Raw genomic sequence first — 19,474 nt, forward strand, 5'->3', positions numbered from 1 at the left:
GAATCATTATGAAGTATATTTGAACCATAATAGAACTTTCTGTATCTCGTTAAATAAAAATAAACTAACAAAATATAAAAAATAGAGATATACTAAAATGTTACTCGTCAAACTACTCGTTTAAAATAGAAATAGAGTAACATTCCAATAATGTATAAAATGTATCAAATAGGAATATACTAACAAATCAAATATTCCATATGATGCGTCTTCAGTAAACCCCTTGGCGCGGTTTTGTACGTGTCTAGTACGATTTATCAATCAAATCAATGCTCACCCTTTTCTCCTTTAATTTTGGCGCAAAACAGAATCCAGTCCACTTGTCAACTTCTTTCCAGTTTGACTAATTCTTTTATTTATTTCTTCGTAAAACTGACTGAAAGCAGTCACTTTTCCCAACTTCGAATTTTCCAGCCTAGATCTGAAAATTAAAAAAATTGACCTCCCTCTACCAATTTGCCACGTCTTCTTCCTTAGCCTAACTTCTTTTTTGGCTTATACACTCGTCGGTACGAATATCAAAGCCACCTAAACCGGCGAGTTTGAATTTGAAGTACAAATTGGAATAGTCGCCCCCATGTTGACAAAACCTTTCAGACAAGTCATCGTGTCGGCCATGCCGGCCTCGCACGTCCCAATTTTATTGTTAGAATTTTCTTTTACTGAGGATAAATAGTGGTGGTAAAAAAGTATAATAATTCTAAGATTTTTAAAAAAAATTATTATATAGGAGGATAAATCGGTCTTATTTCGGATCAAAATTTCAATTGCTAATACAAACATTGACTAAATACTATTTAGTTATCATTTTAAAATTTATTCTTATTAAATTGAAAGAACATTTATTAGTTTTTTTAAATCACTTTAATTGATGTCATTTCTAACATTGCCCTTCTATCATTTAATAATATAAGATGAATAGGAGGTCAAGCCGGGTCCAGTTGAGAATTATTATTCGAAATTCTGTGGACTTATAAATATAATTAAATTTAAATATAGGTAATTTCAAATTACAAAATATTTTATAAAACTTGATCTAATCTAAATTTGATTTGACTGGTAAATCTGTTTATAGTTGAATCTTACCGAATTGTAATATGATTTCAAAAATTTTTTAAGCTCAAATCCAAATTTAGTCTACTACTATTTAAAATGTTTATTAAATTGATTTAAATTTTTAACTGAATCTCAATTTAATTGAATAATTATTGAAAAATTTTTGTTTTATAAAATAATTAATATTACTTTAATAAGATTTAAATCTAAAACTTTATTATTTAATATTTTTATCATTTAAGTTAAAATTTCATTTAATTTTAAAATGATCTTTTATAAATATATTTGTTATATATATTATATATTAATATTAATATTTAAATATTTTAAATCAAGCTATTCAAGATAATTAAAAAAAAACTTTAACCCAAATTCGACTCAAATCGAGTCGGACCCACCACGTCAGGAGGACCACTCATTACCAGCCTTGAACAGGTGTACGCGGGAATCTAGTAAAGCTGTTTTGTTACAAACAGTCACCTTATTTCTTCGCACGTGCCATCCGCGTGCTATTTTCCCTTTTAAACAAACACCTCCACCCTCCTTTCCCCACTCAATTTCAGTTTTGCATTACTTCGTTTTGTTTTTTTTCTTTGCTCTGAAACTCCAAGCTCTCATCAATGGCGGATCCAGCGACTATCTCACCAGCCACGCTGTTGAAAGATGAGCTTGACATCGTGATTCCCACCATTAGGAACTTGGATTTCTTGGAGATGTGGAGACCTTTTTTCCAACCTTACCATCTCATCATAGTTCAAGACGGCGATCCTTCAAAGGCCATCAAAGTTCCTGAAGGCTTTGATTACGAGCTTTACAACAGAAACGATATCAATAGGATTTTGGGTCCTAAAGCTTCTTGCATCTCTTTCAAGGACTCTGCTTGTCGGTGCTTTGGATACATGATTTCCAAGAAGAAGTACATCTATACCATTGACGACGATTGTTTCGTAAGCTCAATATTCATCTCTCATGTCTTTATTAATTCTTGGTTTTGTTGATTTCATTTTTAAATTAGTGGGGTTTTTCGAGATCTGGGTTAAATTAGTGATGATTTTTTTTTCTGTTTAGATCTTGAATTAATTTGAAATTTGATTTGGTATTTTGGCGGCTTGAATTTTCAATTCAAAATATCTGTTTTCTTAATGTAAATTTTGTGATACTTGCACTTGGATCTGCAATTGTTTTTCCCCCCTGCTAAATTATGAATCCATCCGTTACAAATCTGTTTTGCATTGTTCATCAAATAACATGCACTGATCTGTGTTTTCTGTATATATGAAAAAATTTAGAAAAATTTTACCATACATATCCCACACACTCGTATCCGAGTTCGATTTCGGAGATCTTAGAGCTTAAATTTTATAAATGTTCGGTTATGTTCCACTAATCGATTGCTCCGGCTATGTTCCGATGAATTTGTAAATCTGAAAGTTTGAGGCTGCTTGGTTTTTACAGGTTGCTAAAGATCCATCTGGAAAAGACATTAATGCATTGGAGCAGCACATAAAGAACCTTCTGAGTCCCTCTACTCCGTTTTTCTTCAACACCCTTTACGATCCATACCGAGCTGGTGCCGATTTTGTTCGCGGGTACCCATTTAGTCTCCGCGAGGGTGTTCCCACCGCCGTGTCTCACGGTCTCTGGCTCAACATCCCGGATTATGACGCACCAACTCAGCTTGTCAAGCCTCTTGAGAGGAACACCAGGTATTGATAATGTGTATATATATAACCGGTGATGATCGCATGTTATTGTTTTAATCGAAGACTAAACCATGTCTAAATCTAATCAGGTACGTTGATGCTGTTATGACAATACCTAAGGGAACCTTGTTTCCCATGTGTGGTATGAATCTTGCATTCGACCGTGAGTTGATCGGCCCGGCAATGTACTTTGGACTCATGGGCGATGGCCAACCTATTGGACGATACGATGATATGTGGGCTGGCTGGTGCACCAAGGTATCTTATCTTTGTCGCTGCCGTTATAGTCTTATGGCCAGCCTATTAAACTGCAGCCGTTAATAGTTTGTCCGTTGTCGTGCAGGTTATATGCGATCACCTCGGATGGGGAGTGAAGACCGGATTGCCATACATTTGGCACAGCAAAGCAAGCAACCCATTCGTGAATCTTAGGAAAGAATACAAAGGGATCTACTGGCAAGAAGAGTTGATCCCATTCTTCCAATCGGTTACCCTTCCGAAGGACTGCACCAGCGTTCAAAAATGCTACACTGAAATCGCCAAGCAGGTGAAGGCGAAACTCGGCAAGGTCGATGACTACTTTAACAAGCTTGCAGATGCTATGGTGACATGGATTGAAGCATGGGATGAGCTGAATCCATCAGGTGCCTCAAAATCTTCTGATTTGCCTAATGGTGCCTCGAAATAAGCTTACTTCGCGTTAAGTTTAGCTGCTATTGGCTCTTATCGCTGATCATCCATTTTTGTTCAAGGTCTTGCATTAAAGCTTGGAATGATTATTTTTGCAGGGGGGGATATAGATCTATTTATTTACCATATTACTTAGCATGATTGAGAGATTATTACATCTATTTATTTACCATATTACTTAGCATGATTGAGAGATTATTACGTCTATTTATTTTTCCAGATTACTTAGCATGATGGAGAGATTATTAGATCTATTCATTTACCATATTACTTGGTATGATTTGAGAGATTATTTCCTTCGTAAAGCTACTCTTTTATTTGAAAGTACTAGCATTTAATATATATGTCTAATATATATTCCAATTTGCATATAAAAATATAATGGGTAAATTATCAAAATAGTCATTTTTATTTTTTTCAAGTTACTCTTTAGTCACTTATATTTAAAATGTTAAGTTTTAGTCATTTACGCTATTGTATTGTAATATTTTAGTTATTGAGCATTAACTTTTGTTAACGGTGTAACAGTAAGCTAACGTGACATGTTAAATCACCATTTCAAATGAAAATTTTAGGTTAAATTATATAATTGATCCATATATTTTTTTTTGTTTTGAGCATTTTTTTTTATGTTTAAAGAGATGAGAATGAAGGAAAATAATGGGAGAAGCAGAAGAGAATGGAAATAAAGAAAAATAAATTGCTCAAAAATAAAAAAAAAATGAATTAGTTGTATAATTTAACTTAATTTTTGTTTGAAATGATGATTTAACATGCTACATTAGCTTACCGTTACATCATTAACGGTAATTAACGGGCTAAGTGACTAAAATCTTACAACACGTTAACGTAAGTGATTAAAATGTAACTTAAAGAAAACAAAAGTGACTATTTTGATAGTTTATCCAAATATAATATTTTGAATGTATTTTTATTTCTTCTAACTCTTTTATATAAGAGAAATAAATTTGAGCCTAAAACATTACAATTTTAGACATTTTTATGAGCTCAATCAAAATTTTATTTATTTATTTTTTATAATTATATTTATTATAATTATATTTTTACTCACATTATAACTGTGCAATAATCTAATGATTATTTAAATATTCTTTTAACTTACCACCCAAGTACAAATCAAATAGGTACATTTCATCCAAGAACAAAGCACTAAAAAATAGTAAAAAAATTTATTAGTTAAATTCTTAGCTCTCAAAGAAAATTTTAATAAAATTTCATATTTTGGCTTACTTTCAACCCAAAAAATTGAAAATTTTACTAAATAAAATAAATCAAATTGTAAAAATTATCAAACAGAAGTTTTTAGAAACTGGTTTTGGATGCAACTAGAAACAAAAAGTAATAAATTGTTAAAAGTGTTTCAAGTTATGACATTTAGAGTAAAATAAACTTTTTCTGGAGTGTAATAGAGGTGTTCATGGGCCGGGCCCATTAAAAAATTTCAGCCTGCATACTAGGCTTGGGCCTGGCCCAGCCCGAAATATGGGCTTGAAATTTTGTCCAGGCCCGACTCGGGAAAAAATTCTTAGGCCCGAGCCTGGCCCGGCCCTTTTTTAAAATAAACACCAATTTTTTTAAAAAATTTAAAAATATAAAAAATATTTTTTACTATATATTCGGGCCCGGGCCAAAAAAGTCGTGCCCGAGGCCCGGCCCGTTTTTTAAACGGGCCTCATTTTTTTGCCCAAACCCATATTTCAGGCCTATATTTTTACCCGAACCCTCTCATATTTTAGGCGGGCCATCGGGCCGGACCGGGCCGCCCGGCCCATGAACACCTCTAGAGTGTAATGTGTTTTACTATTGCACCTAATATTTGCTGGTATCATAGTTATGTATGTTGAGTTTCTTTTTCTTATTTTATTATTATAGTGTAGGCATGAGAATTTAGGTTCAATTTTATTCCTCTTCCCCAGTTATATATAATGAGAAAGAACTTGTTACAAACAAAAAAAAATGTCAATTAACTATAAAGTTAAAATTTTATTAATGCAAATTGCATGGTAAATTATTTATTAATTTAAAAAAATTAAAAAGTTAAAATAATATAACTTATTTTAAATACAAAAAAATATTTTTTATATATTTTTTAATTAAATTAATATTCAATTAATTTGTGACCACGAGTTTAAGACTATGTAAATAAATAATTGTAAAGGAAAAGAAACAATATATGTTTATTTTGTTTAATAAAGAAAAGGAATTTAATAAAGAAAAGGAAAGTGAAGGATTTTTTATTATTTTAGTTTGGTTAAATTGGAGAAAGTTAAGGAAATGTTTTTTTATAATATATTCTCAATTATACTCTTTTTATAAAATAATTTACGTAAAGGGTTAATAAGATAAAATCGATATTTTATATGAAATATCATTTTTTTTCACTAGCTTTTTTTCAGGATAATTAAAAATTAAGTAATTCAAGGGAAAATAAATATATTCAAACCCTCTTACTTAAACAAAAGAATGTTACCAAATAAGGGAAATGGTATTGCTTTCTTTTATTTATTTATTTATTTATTTTGTTCAATCTAAACATAAGGTAAATAATAGTATAAATATCAAATCAATTTATTTTTTAAATAAAATATTTTAGAATAATATAATTTATTTTTAAATATGGAGATAAATTTTTATAATTTTTCTAATGAAATTGATATATGATTGATTTTTAACATAAAGTCAGGGACTTTATATAACCTGTCCGACTTGCAACTAAAAACCATAAATCTTGATGGCAGGCACGTCCGGAAAAATGCCCCACCACGAAGAAAACGAAAGAAACAAACAAGAAAATGAGTAACGGGGATTCGGTTGCAAAGTCAACGCAAGTGCCGAGGACTATCACATTATAATCATATATCCACTTGTCGGCAGCCCTTACATATACCAATTTTCCCACCTAAATTTCCACTCAAAAAAGTGAAAAACCATGGGTCGATCACATTCTGGGTCACCAAAATTGAGCCTCGGCCGATCCCTACCTCGAGTTCGCGTCCACTCACCGTCTCTCCGGCGGAAATCAGCCGCGAATTGCTTCGAAAACGATCAGCAAGCAGCGGAGTTCTTAGGTGACGGCGGCGATACTGATAATCTTATCTACAATGAACGCGGGAATAAGGTTATGGTGGTGGTTGATTCGAGCCTGGAATCTAAGGCAGCGCTTGAGTGGGCATTATCTTACGCTATTCAAGATCATGATTCCATTGTTCTTCTTCATGTAGCCAAGCCCAGAAGAAGAGGTTTTTCCTAAATATTATGTTTACATATATATAAATGATACTTTTAACTCTAAAACGATTAGTTTCTTTGAATAAACTGATCTCTCTGTGCATATTCGTTACTTCATTTTAGAGTTTTGTTGATTGATTTATTTCTAAGTTTGTTGGTATTGGATTTCAAATAATTTACGAGTTCATTTTGATATTATGCAGAGTGGTCTAATAAGAAGCGTAATGCAAGGGCACGTGAATTGCTTCACTCCATGAAAAATATTTGTCAGATGAACAAGCCAGGGGTAAGTACTTTAATTTCACGTCACTTTTAAGGGTAAAAACGTAAAAGAAAGAACAGGTTGAGGTATCTTGATTGATCTGATAATTAGTTTGGTTCAAAAAACTTTTAAAAAAATTACTAAATTATTATCCCTAATTTTTTAAGCCAAGTTTACATTAGGAAGTAATGGATATGCGCATGTACACATTTGTGTGCAGGTTGAAGTTGAGGTGGCGAAGGTTGAAGGAAAGGAGAAGGGTCCAGTAATTGTGGAGGCAGCAAAGCAACGTAAAGTGTCCATTTTGGTGTTAGGGCAAAGGAAGAGATGCGTGATTTGGCGTTTATTAAGGAGATGGTATGGAAAGAGAAGAGGCAGTGGCGGCGGAGTTGTTGATTACTGCATTGAAAACGCTCCTTCGTCGTGCAAGACGATGGCCGTGAGGAGGAAGAGCAACCAGCTTGGTGGCTACTTGATTACCACGAAGCTTCACAAGAATTTCTGGCTTTTGGCTTGAATTAATTCAAACGTGTCAATTTTGTCATTGTTTTTTTTTTAAATTTAATTATTACTCACCACCATGCATGTAGCTTGATTAATTTTAGCATTTAAAAATAATTATTAAGTTACATATTAGTATTTAATTAAAAGTTTCTAAAAAAATAATGCAAAGATAAAATAAATTGAAAAATAAATAAATAAAGAACAACTAGGCCACCTACCATTTCAATTTTTAAACATATTAAAGAATATTATTAAAATGCTAAATTATATTAGAAAATGTATAAGCAATAAACAAAAAATATCAAATGTCTAGACCAAATTGTAGCAGTTAAATCTGTTCGATTAAATTATGCCATTAATTTTGTATTATGCATAAAATTATAGATTTAGTTGCTATATTTTTTTAATTTCGAAATTTTAATCTTAACATAAACAATCGTCATTAAATCTACTAATTAATTTTGTATGAGTAATATATAGAAATAACAAACTGACATAGCATTACATATGCGATAATATATTTATATTAAAATTTGAAAATGATAAAAATTAACTTAATGAATTTAACAATTATCAATTATTCAAAACTGAAATTTTTAAAATTTAAAAATATAAAAATTAAAAATGATCAAATTAAAATATAAGTACTAAATATATAAATACGAAATCTTGCCAAATATCAAATGACTGCAAATATGATAACCCCCATTTATTCAGTAATAAATATTTTAAGAATAATATAACTTATATGTTGTTCTTTTTAATTGTTTTTTGATTCTGTTCTTTTAATTATTAAATTGTCATAATTTTATTGTACTGTCTTTATCAAATGGCCCATGGCCGTGCTATTTATGGTTTCATTAAACCCGATATCCGTTCAATAATTTTATGATTTTAGACAACAAGAGCTAATAAAAATCTCATTTTATTTAAATTTAATTACAAAAACATATAGATTTTGACATTTTTTTTAATGCTGGAATTATGATCCGACCCATTTAACGATTACCATGCCAAAAAGGTTATTACTATATATAATGGCATAATAATAAATTTAATTTTTAATGTTTATCTTTTTTATTATTTTAGTCACTTTTTTAGATTATTTAATTCTCAAAATTTAAAATCTATTCAAATTAAATTTTTTAAATTCAAAATTCACTTCAACGAAACTGACATGTCAAGTTGTATAGAAGTTAATGTGTACTTCATAAAACGGCAAAAAAAAATTTAAAATATTTTAAAAATTCATTTAAAAAGTTTATAATTTTTTTAAATCCACACTGACAATGAAATAATATGTTTTTAAATAGAGTAGTCAATTTTCATCCAAAATAAAGTACTTTGATTAAAATTTAAGATCATAAAAAAATTAGACCAAAATAATAAAATAAATAAAATAAAAAAACTAAATTTATTTCTACTCCATAGTCCATATATAATTAACCCGGAAATAGTAGAATCCAAACTTTCTGTAAATGATAGATTGGATTTGTCTGTTGTGGGGGTAAAATAATATAATTGCCAAATTGGAGCACATAGTTTTAAACGTAAAAGTAACAATAAATGCAAATTCAAATATAAATAAATACAACATAAAAAATCTGTCCAAATTTTTTTTTCAGAATTTACATAAATAAGCGTTAAATGAAATTATATAAATACAATACCAAATTCACCTGCCTTTTCATTGGCTTATAAATGGCAAATAATTTTAAAAAAATTTGTGAGTATATATGGGCATTCATTATTATCTCAGGCAAAAGAAGAAGAAGAAGAATATAACATAAATATATTAATATTTATGAAATATAAATTAAAATTTATATAAAATATGTAAATGGATTAGTATACATGTAAAATATGTAAATGACGGTGTACTTTTTTTATGTAAATTTATATAAAATTTATTTTTATACTTAAATTTTATAATTAGGTTTATTTCAATTTTTGACCTTAAATTTCATTAAACGATGATGTGGTATAGTTTTAAAATATCACGAATAGTAGATTTCAAGTTTAAAGATTAATTTTTTTTAAATAAGGATAAAATAGATTTAATTGATAAATTGAAAGTAAATTACATTAAACTTAAGTTTTATAAATAAAATAAAATAAAATATATTATTAAATAATAATTTAAACTTTTAATATCTAGTATAAATATGAGATAAATATATAAATTATTTTTTTATGATAAATATATGGATTATTTGGATTTTTAAAAGAAAAAAAAACGTAAGCTTATCACATGGTGTCATGTGCTTGTTCCCTTTCCCCTTCTCTTTCCTTGTCGTTTCCCTCTCTTTACATCTATAAACCAAAATATTAAACCAAAAAACCCGAAAATAATAGAAAAAAAGGGCAAAAAACAAACCCTTCTTCTCTGGTTAAAATCTTTACCCTTTGTGTTCTTTAACTGTTCATGCAGAACAAAGAAAACCCAGATCCCATTACTGTCAGTTCTTATTCATATAGGCCTTTGATTCGCATCTAAAAACAATCCTAACAGTGTTGTTTTTGTTTCTTTTTATTGCTAGACAGAGTGGGAAAAGAAGAGTGGAGTGGTTGTATATAATTTTTTTCTTTGAAATTGTTTTTTATGATCGAATCTGAAGAAAAAGGGTATTTGAGAAAACCTTGATTTGGTGGTCAAATTGTGGAGGGTATTTGGTTTATAAGATGCGGCGGCGGGCCACCGATTACCGGCGCCCGGTCCGAAGGAGGTTTTCGCATTGGATCTGTGCGTTGCTTGGGCTGTTTGTTGTTGCTGTATTGGTTTTATTTGTAGTTCATCATAATCATAATGAAGATCGGGTCGAACATCCTGTTCATGTAAGAACATAAACAACACATATCTCTCTAATTTTGATATTTTATTATATGTTTTCTATTTATCTGGTTTGTTTTAATTTTGATCTTTTAATTATATGTTTTTGTTTATTTATCTGGTTCTGTTTATGTGGGTTTATATTGTTATTGTATTATTCAATTCTTGGTTATAGGATTTAAAGCATAAGGATGAATATGAAGTTCTTTATTTTAGTGTTACTTTAGCTGTAATCTCAGTTATGTATGTATATATATAATGGATAGCACAATCCCAATAATAATGGATGATCTAATCTGTTAAAACCCATAAATCAATTCACATCTCGAAATGAAACTAAAACCTAAACCAAGTGTCACTAGGAAACCAGCCTAAAGCCCTTCTGCATTGCTTGTAGGAGCAATGCTCTCAGTGACCCTTAGCTCCACTGATGAAGTAAATGACCTTGATTTTTCAAGCTTCACCTTGGTGTTTCCGTCCTTGTAATCTGTAATCCGAAATGAGGTAGTGACCCTTAGCTCCAATGATGAAGTAAATGACCTTGATTTTTCAAGCTTCATCTTGGTGTTTCCGTCCTTGTAATCTGTAATCCGAAATGAGGTATTGCTGCTTGCATAACCCTCCCTAGTCAGTTGCAGTATTGTCTCTTTGCCACCATCATATTTCTGCGCGAGAGAGTCACTACCGTTACTTGCATAAGCCTCCCACTTTTAGTATTACTGTTGTTCCGAAATGACATTATGATATGCAGCTTAACCAACCTTTATTTAGAGCTATTCAGGTTTAAGACCAGATTTTACCAGTGTCGATAGTGAACGCATTTTCGCAACTTGCAAAAGTTCAGAAACTGCCTTGTATTCCTCATCTTTGATTAAAAAAAAAGGAAGTAAAAGCTTTGATGCGATAATATCTTGTGTCAAATACTTTCAATGTTGAATAAATCATAATTAGATGTTTGTATTATGGAGGGAAATATACAAATAAATGTTGGAACAATATAAAAAGTAATCATCTTATGATGATAAGGCTTTTTCACTGAAATCTAGTATTGTTATAAAATTTATAAGATGATAGACACATGGATGTTGTAACATTGGTTTATGAAAGTTCTATGATAACTTAAAATAGGATTCATGTTGTAACCTGAGTGGAGAGAAATCTTTTGAGTTTGTAACCATATAATAATTATCTAACATCACAATACTTGTGTTATTTTGCTGGCAACAAACATAGTAATGCTAATACTACAGTTTATACTGAAACTTGTGTTTTCCAGTGTCTTCATAATCTGTCAGACTACCTGCAACTCTCCAACCCAAATTGAAAAACTTATGTTGCTTTTTCATTCTGGTTTTCATGAATAGGCGTACCTGGGTTGTATCTTCATTTGATTGATCGGTAGGAATACTATTTCAGGAACAGAGCTGAAAATGGAAAATGATAATTACTTGGTGTAATGGCAAATAAATTTGTGCCTGAAATTGACTCTATTTCTCTTTTAAGATCAAAAGGAAGAACGAGATGGAATGTCTGTGTCTTCTATTTTTTCATTTTGCTTTTGGGGTGCAATCTGTTATGCTTTTATGTAGTCTTCAATGTGTCTGATTTTATCTTTCATCTCCATCCATCAATATGAGTTTTAAATATTTGAAGGTTAACTGATTTTATCTTTTGATCTGATTGATGCATGAGTTACTCATTAATGACATTTGCTTTGCCAGGAGGACGATTCAAGAATGGAGCGGGTTGTTCATGAGAAGTTAAACTTGACTGAAGAGATATTGAGTGCTACATCATTGTCTCGGCAGTTGGCAGAACAAATGACACTTGCTAAAGCTTATGTTGTAATTGCAAAAGAGCACAATAACTTTCACCTTGCGTGGGAGCTAAGCTCAATGATTCGTAGTTGCCAGCTTTTGCTTTCAAAAGCTGCAATGAGAGGGAAGCCTATCACACTGGAGGAAGCAGAGCCAATAATTAGCCGCCTATCGTCTCTAATATACAAGGCAGAAGATGCTCATTATGACATTGCAACTACGATAGTGACGATGAAATCTCATATTCAAGCTCTTGAAGAGCGAGCCAATGCTGCAACTGTTCAGAGTACAGTGTTTGGACAATTGGTAGCTGAGGCATTTCCTAAGAGTCTTCACTGCCTCCTTCTCAAGCTTTCGGCTGATTGGCTTAAAAGGCCGCCCCTTCAAGACCTTGCAAACGAGCGGAGAAACTCTCCTCGACTCGTGGACAACAATCTCTATCATTTTTGCATATTTTCAGACAATGTTCTGGCTACCTCAGTTGTCATTAATTCTACAATTTCCAATGCTGATCATTCTAAACAAATAGTTTTCCACATTATCACTAATGGGGTTAGCTATGGTGCTATGCAAGCTTGGTTCCTTAGCAATGACTTCAAGGGGGCCACAATAGAGGTGCAGAACATCGAGGAATTTTCATGGTTGAATGTTTCATATGCTCCCATTGTAAGGCAGCTACTGGATGTAGATTCAAGGACCTATTATTTCGGGGAAAATCCTGATGTTGAGCCAAAATTGCGGAACCCTAAATATATTTCCTTGTTGAATCACCTTCGGTTTTACATACCAGAGATCTATCCGCAACTTGAGAAGATAGTATTCCTTGATGATGATGTTGTTGTGCAGAAAGATCTAACACCGCTTTTCTCATTGGATTTGCATGGAAATGTAAATGGGGCAGTGGAGACTTGTCTCGAGGCATATCATCGTTACTACAAGTATCTAAATTTCTCAAATCCAATTATCAGCTCGAAATTCGATCCGCAAGCATGTGGATGGGCATTTGGCATGAATGTTTTTGATCTAATTGCCTGGAGGAAAGCGAATGTTACTGCAAGATACCATTACTGGCAGGAGCAAAACTCTGATAAGACACTTTGGAAACTTGGAACTCTTCCTGTTGGCCTTTTAGCTTTCTACGGGCTGACAGAACCACTTGATCGGAGATGGCATGTGTTAGGTTTAGGTTACGATCTTAACATCGACAACCGCCTGATCGAGAGTGCAGCAGTCATTCACTTCAATGGAAACATGAAGCCATGGCTAAAACTAGCCATCGGAAGGTATAAGCCTCTATGGGAAAGGTACATAAATCTTAGCCACCCATATCTCCAAGAATGTGTCACAAGTTAGACAAATGTGCTCTGTGCTCTATTTTTGGTTCCAATTGCTCGACCTCCAATGATATAAACCCATGAAAAGGCCGATCGCGGAAATTCTTTTTTGACATTGTTAGGAGATTTGACATATCTTTTTTGTTAGTTTTTTTTTTTTGGTTCATCATAGTATCTTGAAAAGGAAAAGGAATGATTTTCTTATGCACAAGAAAGTTTGAAAAAGGTGAAAGATTTGTGGGAAATTCATTTTTGGTTGATGGGGTTTTGTTGATCCCCTCAAGCAAGAAAAAGAAACTTCAGAAATTTTTTTCTTTTTTTACAAATTATTGTAATAATCTGTTTGATCATTTGGACTACATATATATATTTATTGTAAGCTGAATCATTCCCTGTAAACGTGAAGCAGTCTTTAAGTTCCGGCTGAAGGATGTAGACAATTCCTTATTATTAATGTGAAGCTAAGGTTCGGTAGACGTTCAAAGTCTAAAGATTTCTTTTTTCTGTTGTATATTTTGATTTCCTTGACTCACATTAATTCTTATCGGATTAGGAGTACCAAAACAAGTGCATTTCTCCAAATTTAAACTTGGTAACCCATCTGTATGGGACCGAGGTCAATACTAACTTTTTACAAGGCTTGTTGATTGCATCCATTATGGTTTGACTGACTGATTGATAGTGTTCAATTGAAAATAACTAGTAAAAAACCGAAAACCCTGACAATAAAAGTTTGCAATTCTACTAAATATGATTTTTTAATATGTTTTTATTATTTTTCCTTTTAACTATCCTTGAATAAAGAATAGGTAATTTGATCAGTTTAATTATCGATTTTATATTTACATACAAATTAAAATAATTAAAATGTATAAAAAATTTATTTTCAATAAAGTTACAAAATTAAGGAAATTTTGTTATTTGGGCCACTATTAATTTAAGCATCACTACAATTGTTTTCATTTCAAGACACATGATTACGTGACAAAAAATACCCCACAAAATCTGGCACTATAATTGAACGTTGTAAATTGGATGTTTTAATTATAGTTCAAGGATCAAATTAAACATTAATCATTGAGTTAATATGTCACCTTATTTTTCAATTACTGTTAACAGATGAGTGACCAAATCGTTATAATTCGATAACATTAGTGACCAAATTGTAACTTTTCATAATTTAGTGGAAAAAAAAAGAGAAAATTCACCAAAGATGAGTGACTATTTATGGAATTTACCCTAAAAAATATTAGCACACTTGCAACCAAATGATGTCCGAATCTTGTCTATAAACTACATGAACTCATCAATGTTGTTTAAGAGCAATTTCCCAGTTTTTCTAAGGGACATAAACGCAAACAATTAAAAGGCATATTAATTGCTTACTTCAATGGAGAATCCCATATGGCAACCTCTGAATATCCATCTTCACTGGCACAAGCACGAAACATTCCGGTAGTATTGAACACCGTGGCGATTTCTCCAGTCGATGACACAGCGTCCAACCCAGCATTGCCCGGCGGAACTTGGTCTATAACGTAAGCCGCAGCTTCTTTGAGCGAAAGACCTTTGAATTCCATAACAGCAGCGACATCCCTTGCGACAGTGCCACGGATCATGGCTTCGCCTTTTCCGGTTGCGGAAACTGCACAGAGATGGTTGGCGTAAGTCCCTGCACCGATTATTGGAGAATCGCCAATTCGACCCGCCATTTTGTTCACTAGTCCACCAGTGGATGTTGCAGAAGCCGGATTTCCTTCGCTGTCCACCGCCACACATCCAACCGTACCAATTTGGCTATCGCCATTAGGAATTGTAGCAGCAGCATCCTTCGCCTCTTTTTGAACTGGTTGGGTGTAATCAATCTGCAGATTTAAACAAAGTTAAAAAGGCTTAAAAACCAAAGAATTTAAGTGTTGACTAGTGCTATGTTTTCAGCACTAGTCTGTAGAATTTTTTTAAAAAGTCTTTTCTTTAGCATATATATGCTCATATCTTCATATTTTTATGATCAAAGTATCATTTATATATATATATATATATATATATATTTTAGTTCATAAATTCAATAATGTGAACTTCAAAATTCAAACCCGAGTTTGAAAAATTGAACTTGAAAGATTAAACTAACATAACTTGAAAGATCACTAAAGGATAATATCTTTATATTCATATCCAAAAGCATACTTGATAGGAATACTAAACACAATACTTCGTAAAAGATAGGAATCCAGTATTGAAGCTAGGCTACAAAGATGAGTAAACTAACAGGAATTTGACCTATTTTATTTGGGTTTAAATATGACCATCATATGAGTATATTAAATTTAATGGAAGTTTTTCACAGGTCTATATCCGATAAGCATATCTTGAAGCATACCAAAGCTATCAAAAATGAAAATACCTGAACTCTGTTAGCATCTTGTGCCTGCTTAAGCCTTTCAATGTTTTCTGGAGTGATAAAATAGCTGGGGTCAGCAGTCTCAACACCCTGAGCAATTTGATACAAAAATAAATAACCCATAAAAGAGTGTCAAAACGAAAAAGTTAAAAGCAAACATGATAAATGTGACTTACCTGTTCCCTAGCAAAGGCCTCAGCACCATGAAATCCCAGATATATATGAGGAGTTTTCTCCATGACTAACCTTGCCAGTGATACGGCATTAACAACGGGTGCTGAGACTTGAAACAGCCCCACATTTCTTGCTCTTTCCATCCATTATCGAAGCTTCCATCTCAACCGTGCCTGATGAAGTTAACACTGATCCTTTCCCAGCATTGAAATGTGGGTAGTTTTCCAGTTCACGAACCTATATATATACATGTGCCCAATATTAACAAAGGGATAAATAAAAAAAAAATATGAAATTTAGATTTATTCGGTTTTCATGCATCACTAACACTGTTATCAAAATAACATCATTTTACATTTACTTATATGTACATCTTTGTATCGGAGTTGCAGAGTTTTACAATTAAAAATGCCCCCATATTTACTTATAATCTAAACACCAACCATTTGATCATTTTGGGGACTCCATTGTCACCAATTATATATGAGAAAGAAACAAGTGAAGCTGTAGTTATTTGGCATGAACCCAGATCGTAGAAGCACTCAAAGAATACAGAAGTAAAGCGAAAAGGAGAAAAGTTTAATACAGTAACATAAGCAAATACCACAAGTTCAACAACATCCAAAGGGTGCTTATGGGCTTTGAGAGCGGCGATGCCAACGTCAAGGCAGTGGCGGCGACCAGCTTCACGAGGGAGGCGGCGGTCTGGTGGCAGAGAATGTGGGATGTCACCGGCGCCTCCATGGAGTGCTATAGCCCACCCCATTTTATTCCCACCTCTCCTCTGTCTTAAATCTATAAAACTCCCCCCTCCCTTTTTAACTCTTACAGGTTTTTTCTTTCGGTAGTATTTATTTATCGAGTAAATATCGTTTCATTATAGGGTTTAATTTACGTAATTTAATTAACTTTTTAAAGAGAAATAATTATTCATTATACATTTATTTTAGTTTAACTAAAAGTATGATAAGAATAGCGGGTCGGTCAGATTTTAGTATTCTCTACAATATATGAATATGAATTCATATGATTGAGTTTAGATCTATTATATAAAAAAGCCTTTTGAAAATAATATGATAATTAATTGAAAATAACATTCAATTGAGTCTTCACTCTAATTTAAGTAATTATTTAAGTCTTTGCCTATTAATTTGCCGTTAACTTTACCACGTGGCACATCAAAGTTGTGTCACGTGGGGAAATCAAATAATTTTATGATATTTATTTATAAAATTTTAAAAATATAAAAAAAATAACAGAAAAATCATTTAAAAATAAAATTTAGAATTTTTAAAATTATAAAAAGCTTCTTATAAAAATTTTCGGACCTACTCTCCGCTCTCTCTATATACTTGATCTTCAAGCTTTGTTATTTAAGGTCTGCTGGTTGCTGCCGCCACGAAGTAGGGGTCACGAAAGCGCTTTTTGAAGTCCAGCTTGGGTATTTTATTTGCTTTACGTTGAAATAAAAATGGTGTGTTTTTTTTTTCTTAAAAAAAAAACCCAATTCTATTTATGGCCTTTTGATTTCCTCCATTTTTTGATGGTAGGTTTTTAGGTAATATGGTTTTAAAGTAAATAATCAAGTTTACAAGTTGAGAATACAGTGGATGATGATAATGTAAAAGAAGATTTTAGTGGAAAAGAGTCTAAATCTAGGATTAAATCAAATGTGAAGTTAACAGAGTCGTTAAAAAATGTTGTATATAATCGAGAAGACCTTATCAATGAGCTTAAAGATATTGAGGACCACTTTTAATAATTTTAAAAAAGTCTATTTAAATTTTTTTTCTATTTTTAATACTTTGGAATTTTTTAAACAAATATAACAAAAATTATTTTATTTTGCCACATGGCACAACCTTGATGTGCCGCATGGTATAATCTTAATATGCCACATAATGAAGTTAATGGTGTCAAAGGATAATGGCTTAATCGATTGCTTAAATTTGATTAAGGGCTCAATTGATTATTAAATTATTTTCAACAAACATTGAATTTAAATTAAAACCCATTTGCTATCTAAACTATACTAACCTCTAATTAAATTGGGATCACAAACCATCATGCATCAACTAGGGACATTTTTTTGTTTTATTTTTTATATTTTTATATAAATTTATTAATACCTGACATTCTACAATTTGACATTCAAAAAAGTAAATATAGACTCATACCCAAACCAGTACAAACAGCTTAGATCAATGGGAAGGCTAGTCAAAGTAACAAAAGAAATTAGCACAAATATTCTTTCACGAAATGCCCTCTCCCTCTTTTGTATCTTTTTAACTCAAGAAATTAGCATGAGATGAATGCTTTTTTAATTTAAAAATTTAAATTTAATTATTAACATTATTAAAAAAAATTCTATTAAATTTGCTGGAAAGTTTTTGGAATTAAAAAAATTATTTAATAATTATGTAGCAAAATATATCATTCTAATCAACTTGAATTTTTTTTAAAAATTAGATCATTTTTAAAAATTCACCAAATCAAGATTCTCTATTGTTTTAAACACCAATCAGAACCCGTCATTTTTTTTATTTACGACAAGAGCTTCCTAGGTATCATAAATTCTTTAAATGCGCCACATGCTCTATTAACTTAATTAATCTTGTGCAAATAACAATCACCTTACAATAAGTTAGAAATTAGAATATAGAGGTGATAAATTTAAACCCAATGTAATTAAAGAAATAAAAACAATTAAAATATAGTATGGAAAAGGAAAGTTGAACCCAACTTGTTGATACATGATTGTACCAAAATCTTATAAAAATGAAGTATTAATACATCAAAATTTTATCTAAATATATAATACTTTAAACAATATAAATATACAAATGGTCAGATCTACTTGTATGGGTCAAACTATTTGTCGACCATAAACAAATTGCCTTGTTCATATATTTCTATTATGTTTGCATCTTGTTTTTTTTATTATCATTTTAAAATTTTTATATTTATATGTAATATTTCAATATTTGATGCTATAATAATTTATGACACAATATCCTATTTGTATTATCTCTTCATATCATATATATATTTTTATGATATATATATTAAACATAATTCCAAATTCCAAGCCCGCACTTGGTTCAATCCTGCAGAAGTTTTCGGTATTAAAATATTTTCATTATCAATTTAGTAATTACATTCTCTGAAATCTAATAGAAAATGGTAGTAAATATAAAAGCATATGGATGATGTTTTCTCATTTTCTAAGCATGTGATGAGTAAGACACTATGGTTAGTTTTTTTATCTGACATAATCTCAGTTCATGCCTTCTATTTTTAAATTTTATATTTGATACTGTTTTTCTTAATCCATAAAAGTTTAAAAATTTACCACATTTTATATTTATTTTTTCAATTAACACTGATAAAAAGAACTTTAAAATAATTTGCATGACACCTCACTAAACTCCGAGGATCAAATTAAAGAGCTCAA

General features: G+C 31.3%; 3 protein-coding genes and 1 pseudogene across 3 annotated transcripts; 3 read left to right on the plus strand and 1 right to left on the minus strand.

Annotated features, from left to right (window-relative positions):
- The first annotated feature begins 1,558 nt into the window (after window positions 1-1,558).
- On the plus strand, window positions 1,559-3,741 carry LOC121223631 (probable UDP-arabinopyranose mutase 2). Its single transcript, XM_041105524.1, has 4 exons — window positions 1,559-2,003; window positions 2,512-2,762; window positions 2,849-3,017; window positions 3,103-3,741. Exons 1-4 carry the CDS (start codon window positions 1,677-1,679, stop codon window positions 3,445-3,447), a joined length of 1,092 nt encoding a protein of 363 aa, XP_040961458.1. The 5' UTR covers window positions 1,559-1,676; the 3' UTR covers window positions 3,448-3,741.
- A 2,452-nt stretch (window positions 3,742-6,193) lies between these two features.
- On the plus strand, window positions 6,194-7,589 carry LOC121223632 (uncharacterized). The gene is made up of 3 exons (XM_041105525.1): window positions 6,194-6,709; window positions 6,902-6,984; window positions 7,181-7,589. Exons 1-3 carry the CDS (start codon window positions 6,400-6,402, stop codon window positions 7,475-7,477), a joined length of 690 nt encoding a protein of 229 aa, XP_040961459.1. The 5' UTR covers window positions 6,194-6,399; the 3' UTR covers window positions 7,478-7,589.
- Window positions 7,590-9,720: 2,131 nt separating this feature from the next.
- On the plus strand, window positions 9,721-13,921 carry LOC107912106 (hexosyltransferase GAUT11). The gene is made up of 2 exons (XM_016840163.2): window positions 9,721-10,299; window positions 12,016-13,921. The coding sequence occupies exons 1-2, from the start codon at window positions 10,147-10,149 to the stop codon at window positions 13,462-13,464; spliced, it is 1,602 nt and encodes a 533-aa protein (XP_016695652.1). The 5' UTR covers window positions 9,721-10,146; the 3' UTR covers window positions 13,465-13,921.
- Window positions 13,922-14,648: 727 nt separating this feature from the next.
- LOC107912105 (isoaspartyl peptidase/L-asparaginase 1-like) lies at window positions 14,649-16,835 on the minus strand (annotated as a pseudogene).
- Between the last annotated feature and the right edge of the window lie 2,639 nt (window positions 16,836-19,474).

This window comes from Gossypium hirsutum, chromosome D11, assembly GCF_007990345.1.
Source record: "Gossypium hirsutum isolate 1008001.06 chromosome D11, Gossypium_hirsutum_v2.1, whole genome shotgun sequence".
Classification (NCBI taxonomy): Eukaryota; Viridiplantae; Streptophyta; class Magnoliopsida; order Malvales; family Malvaceae; genus Gossypium; species Gossypium hirsutum.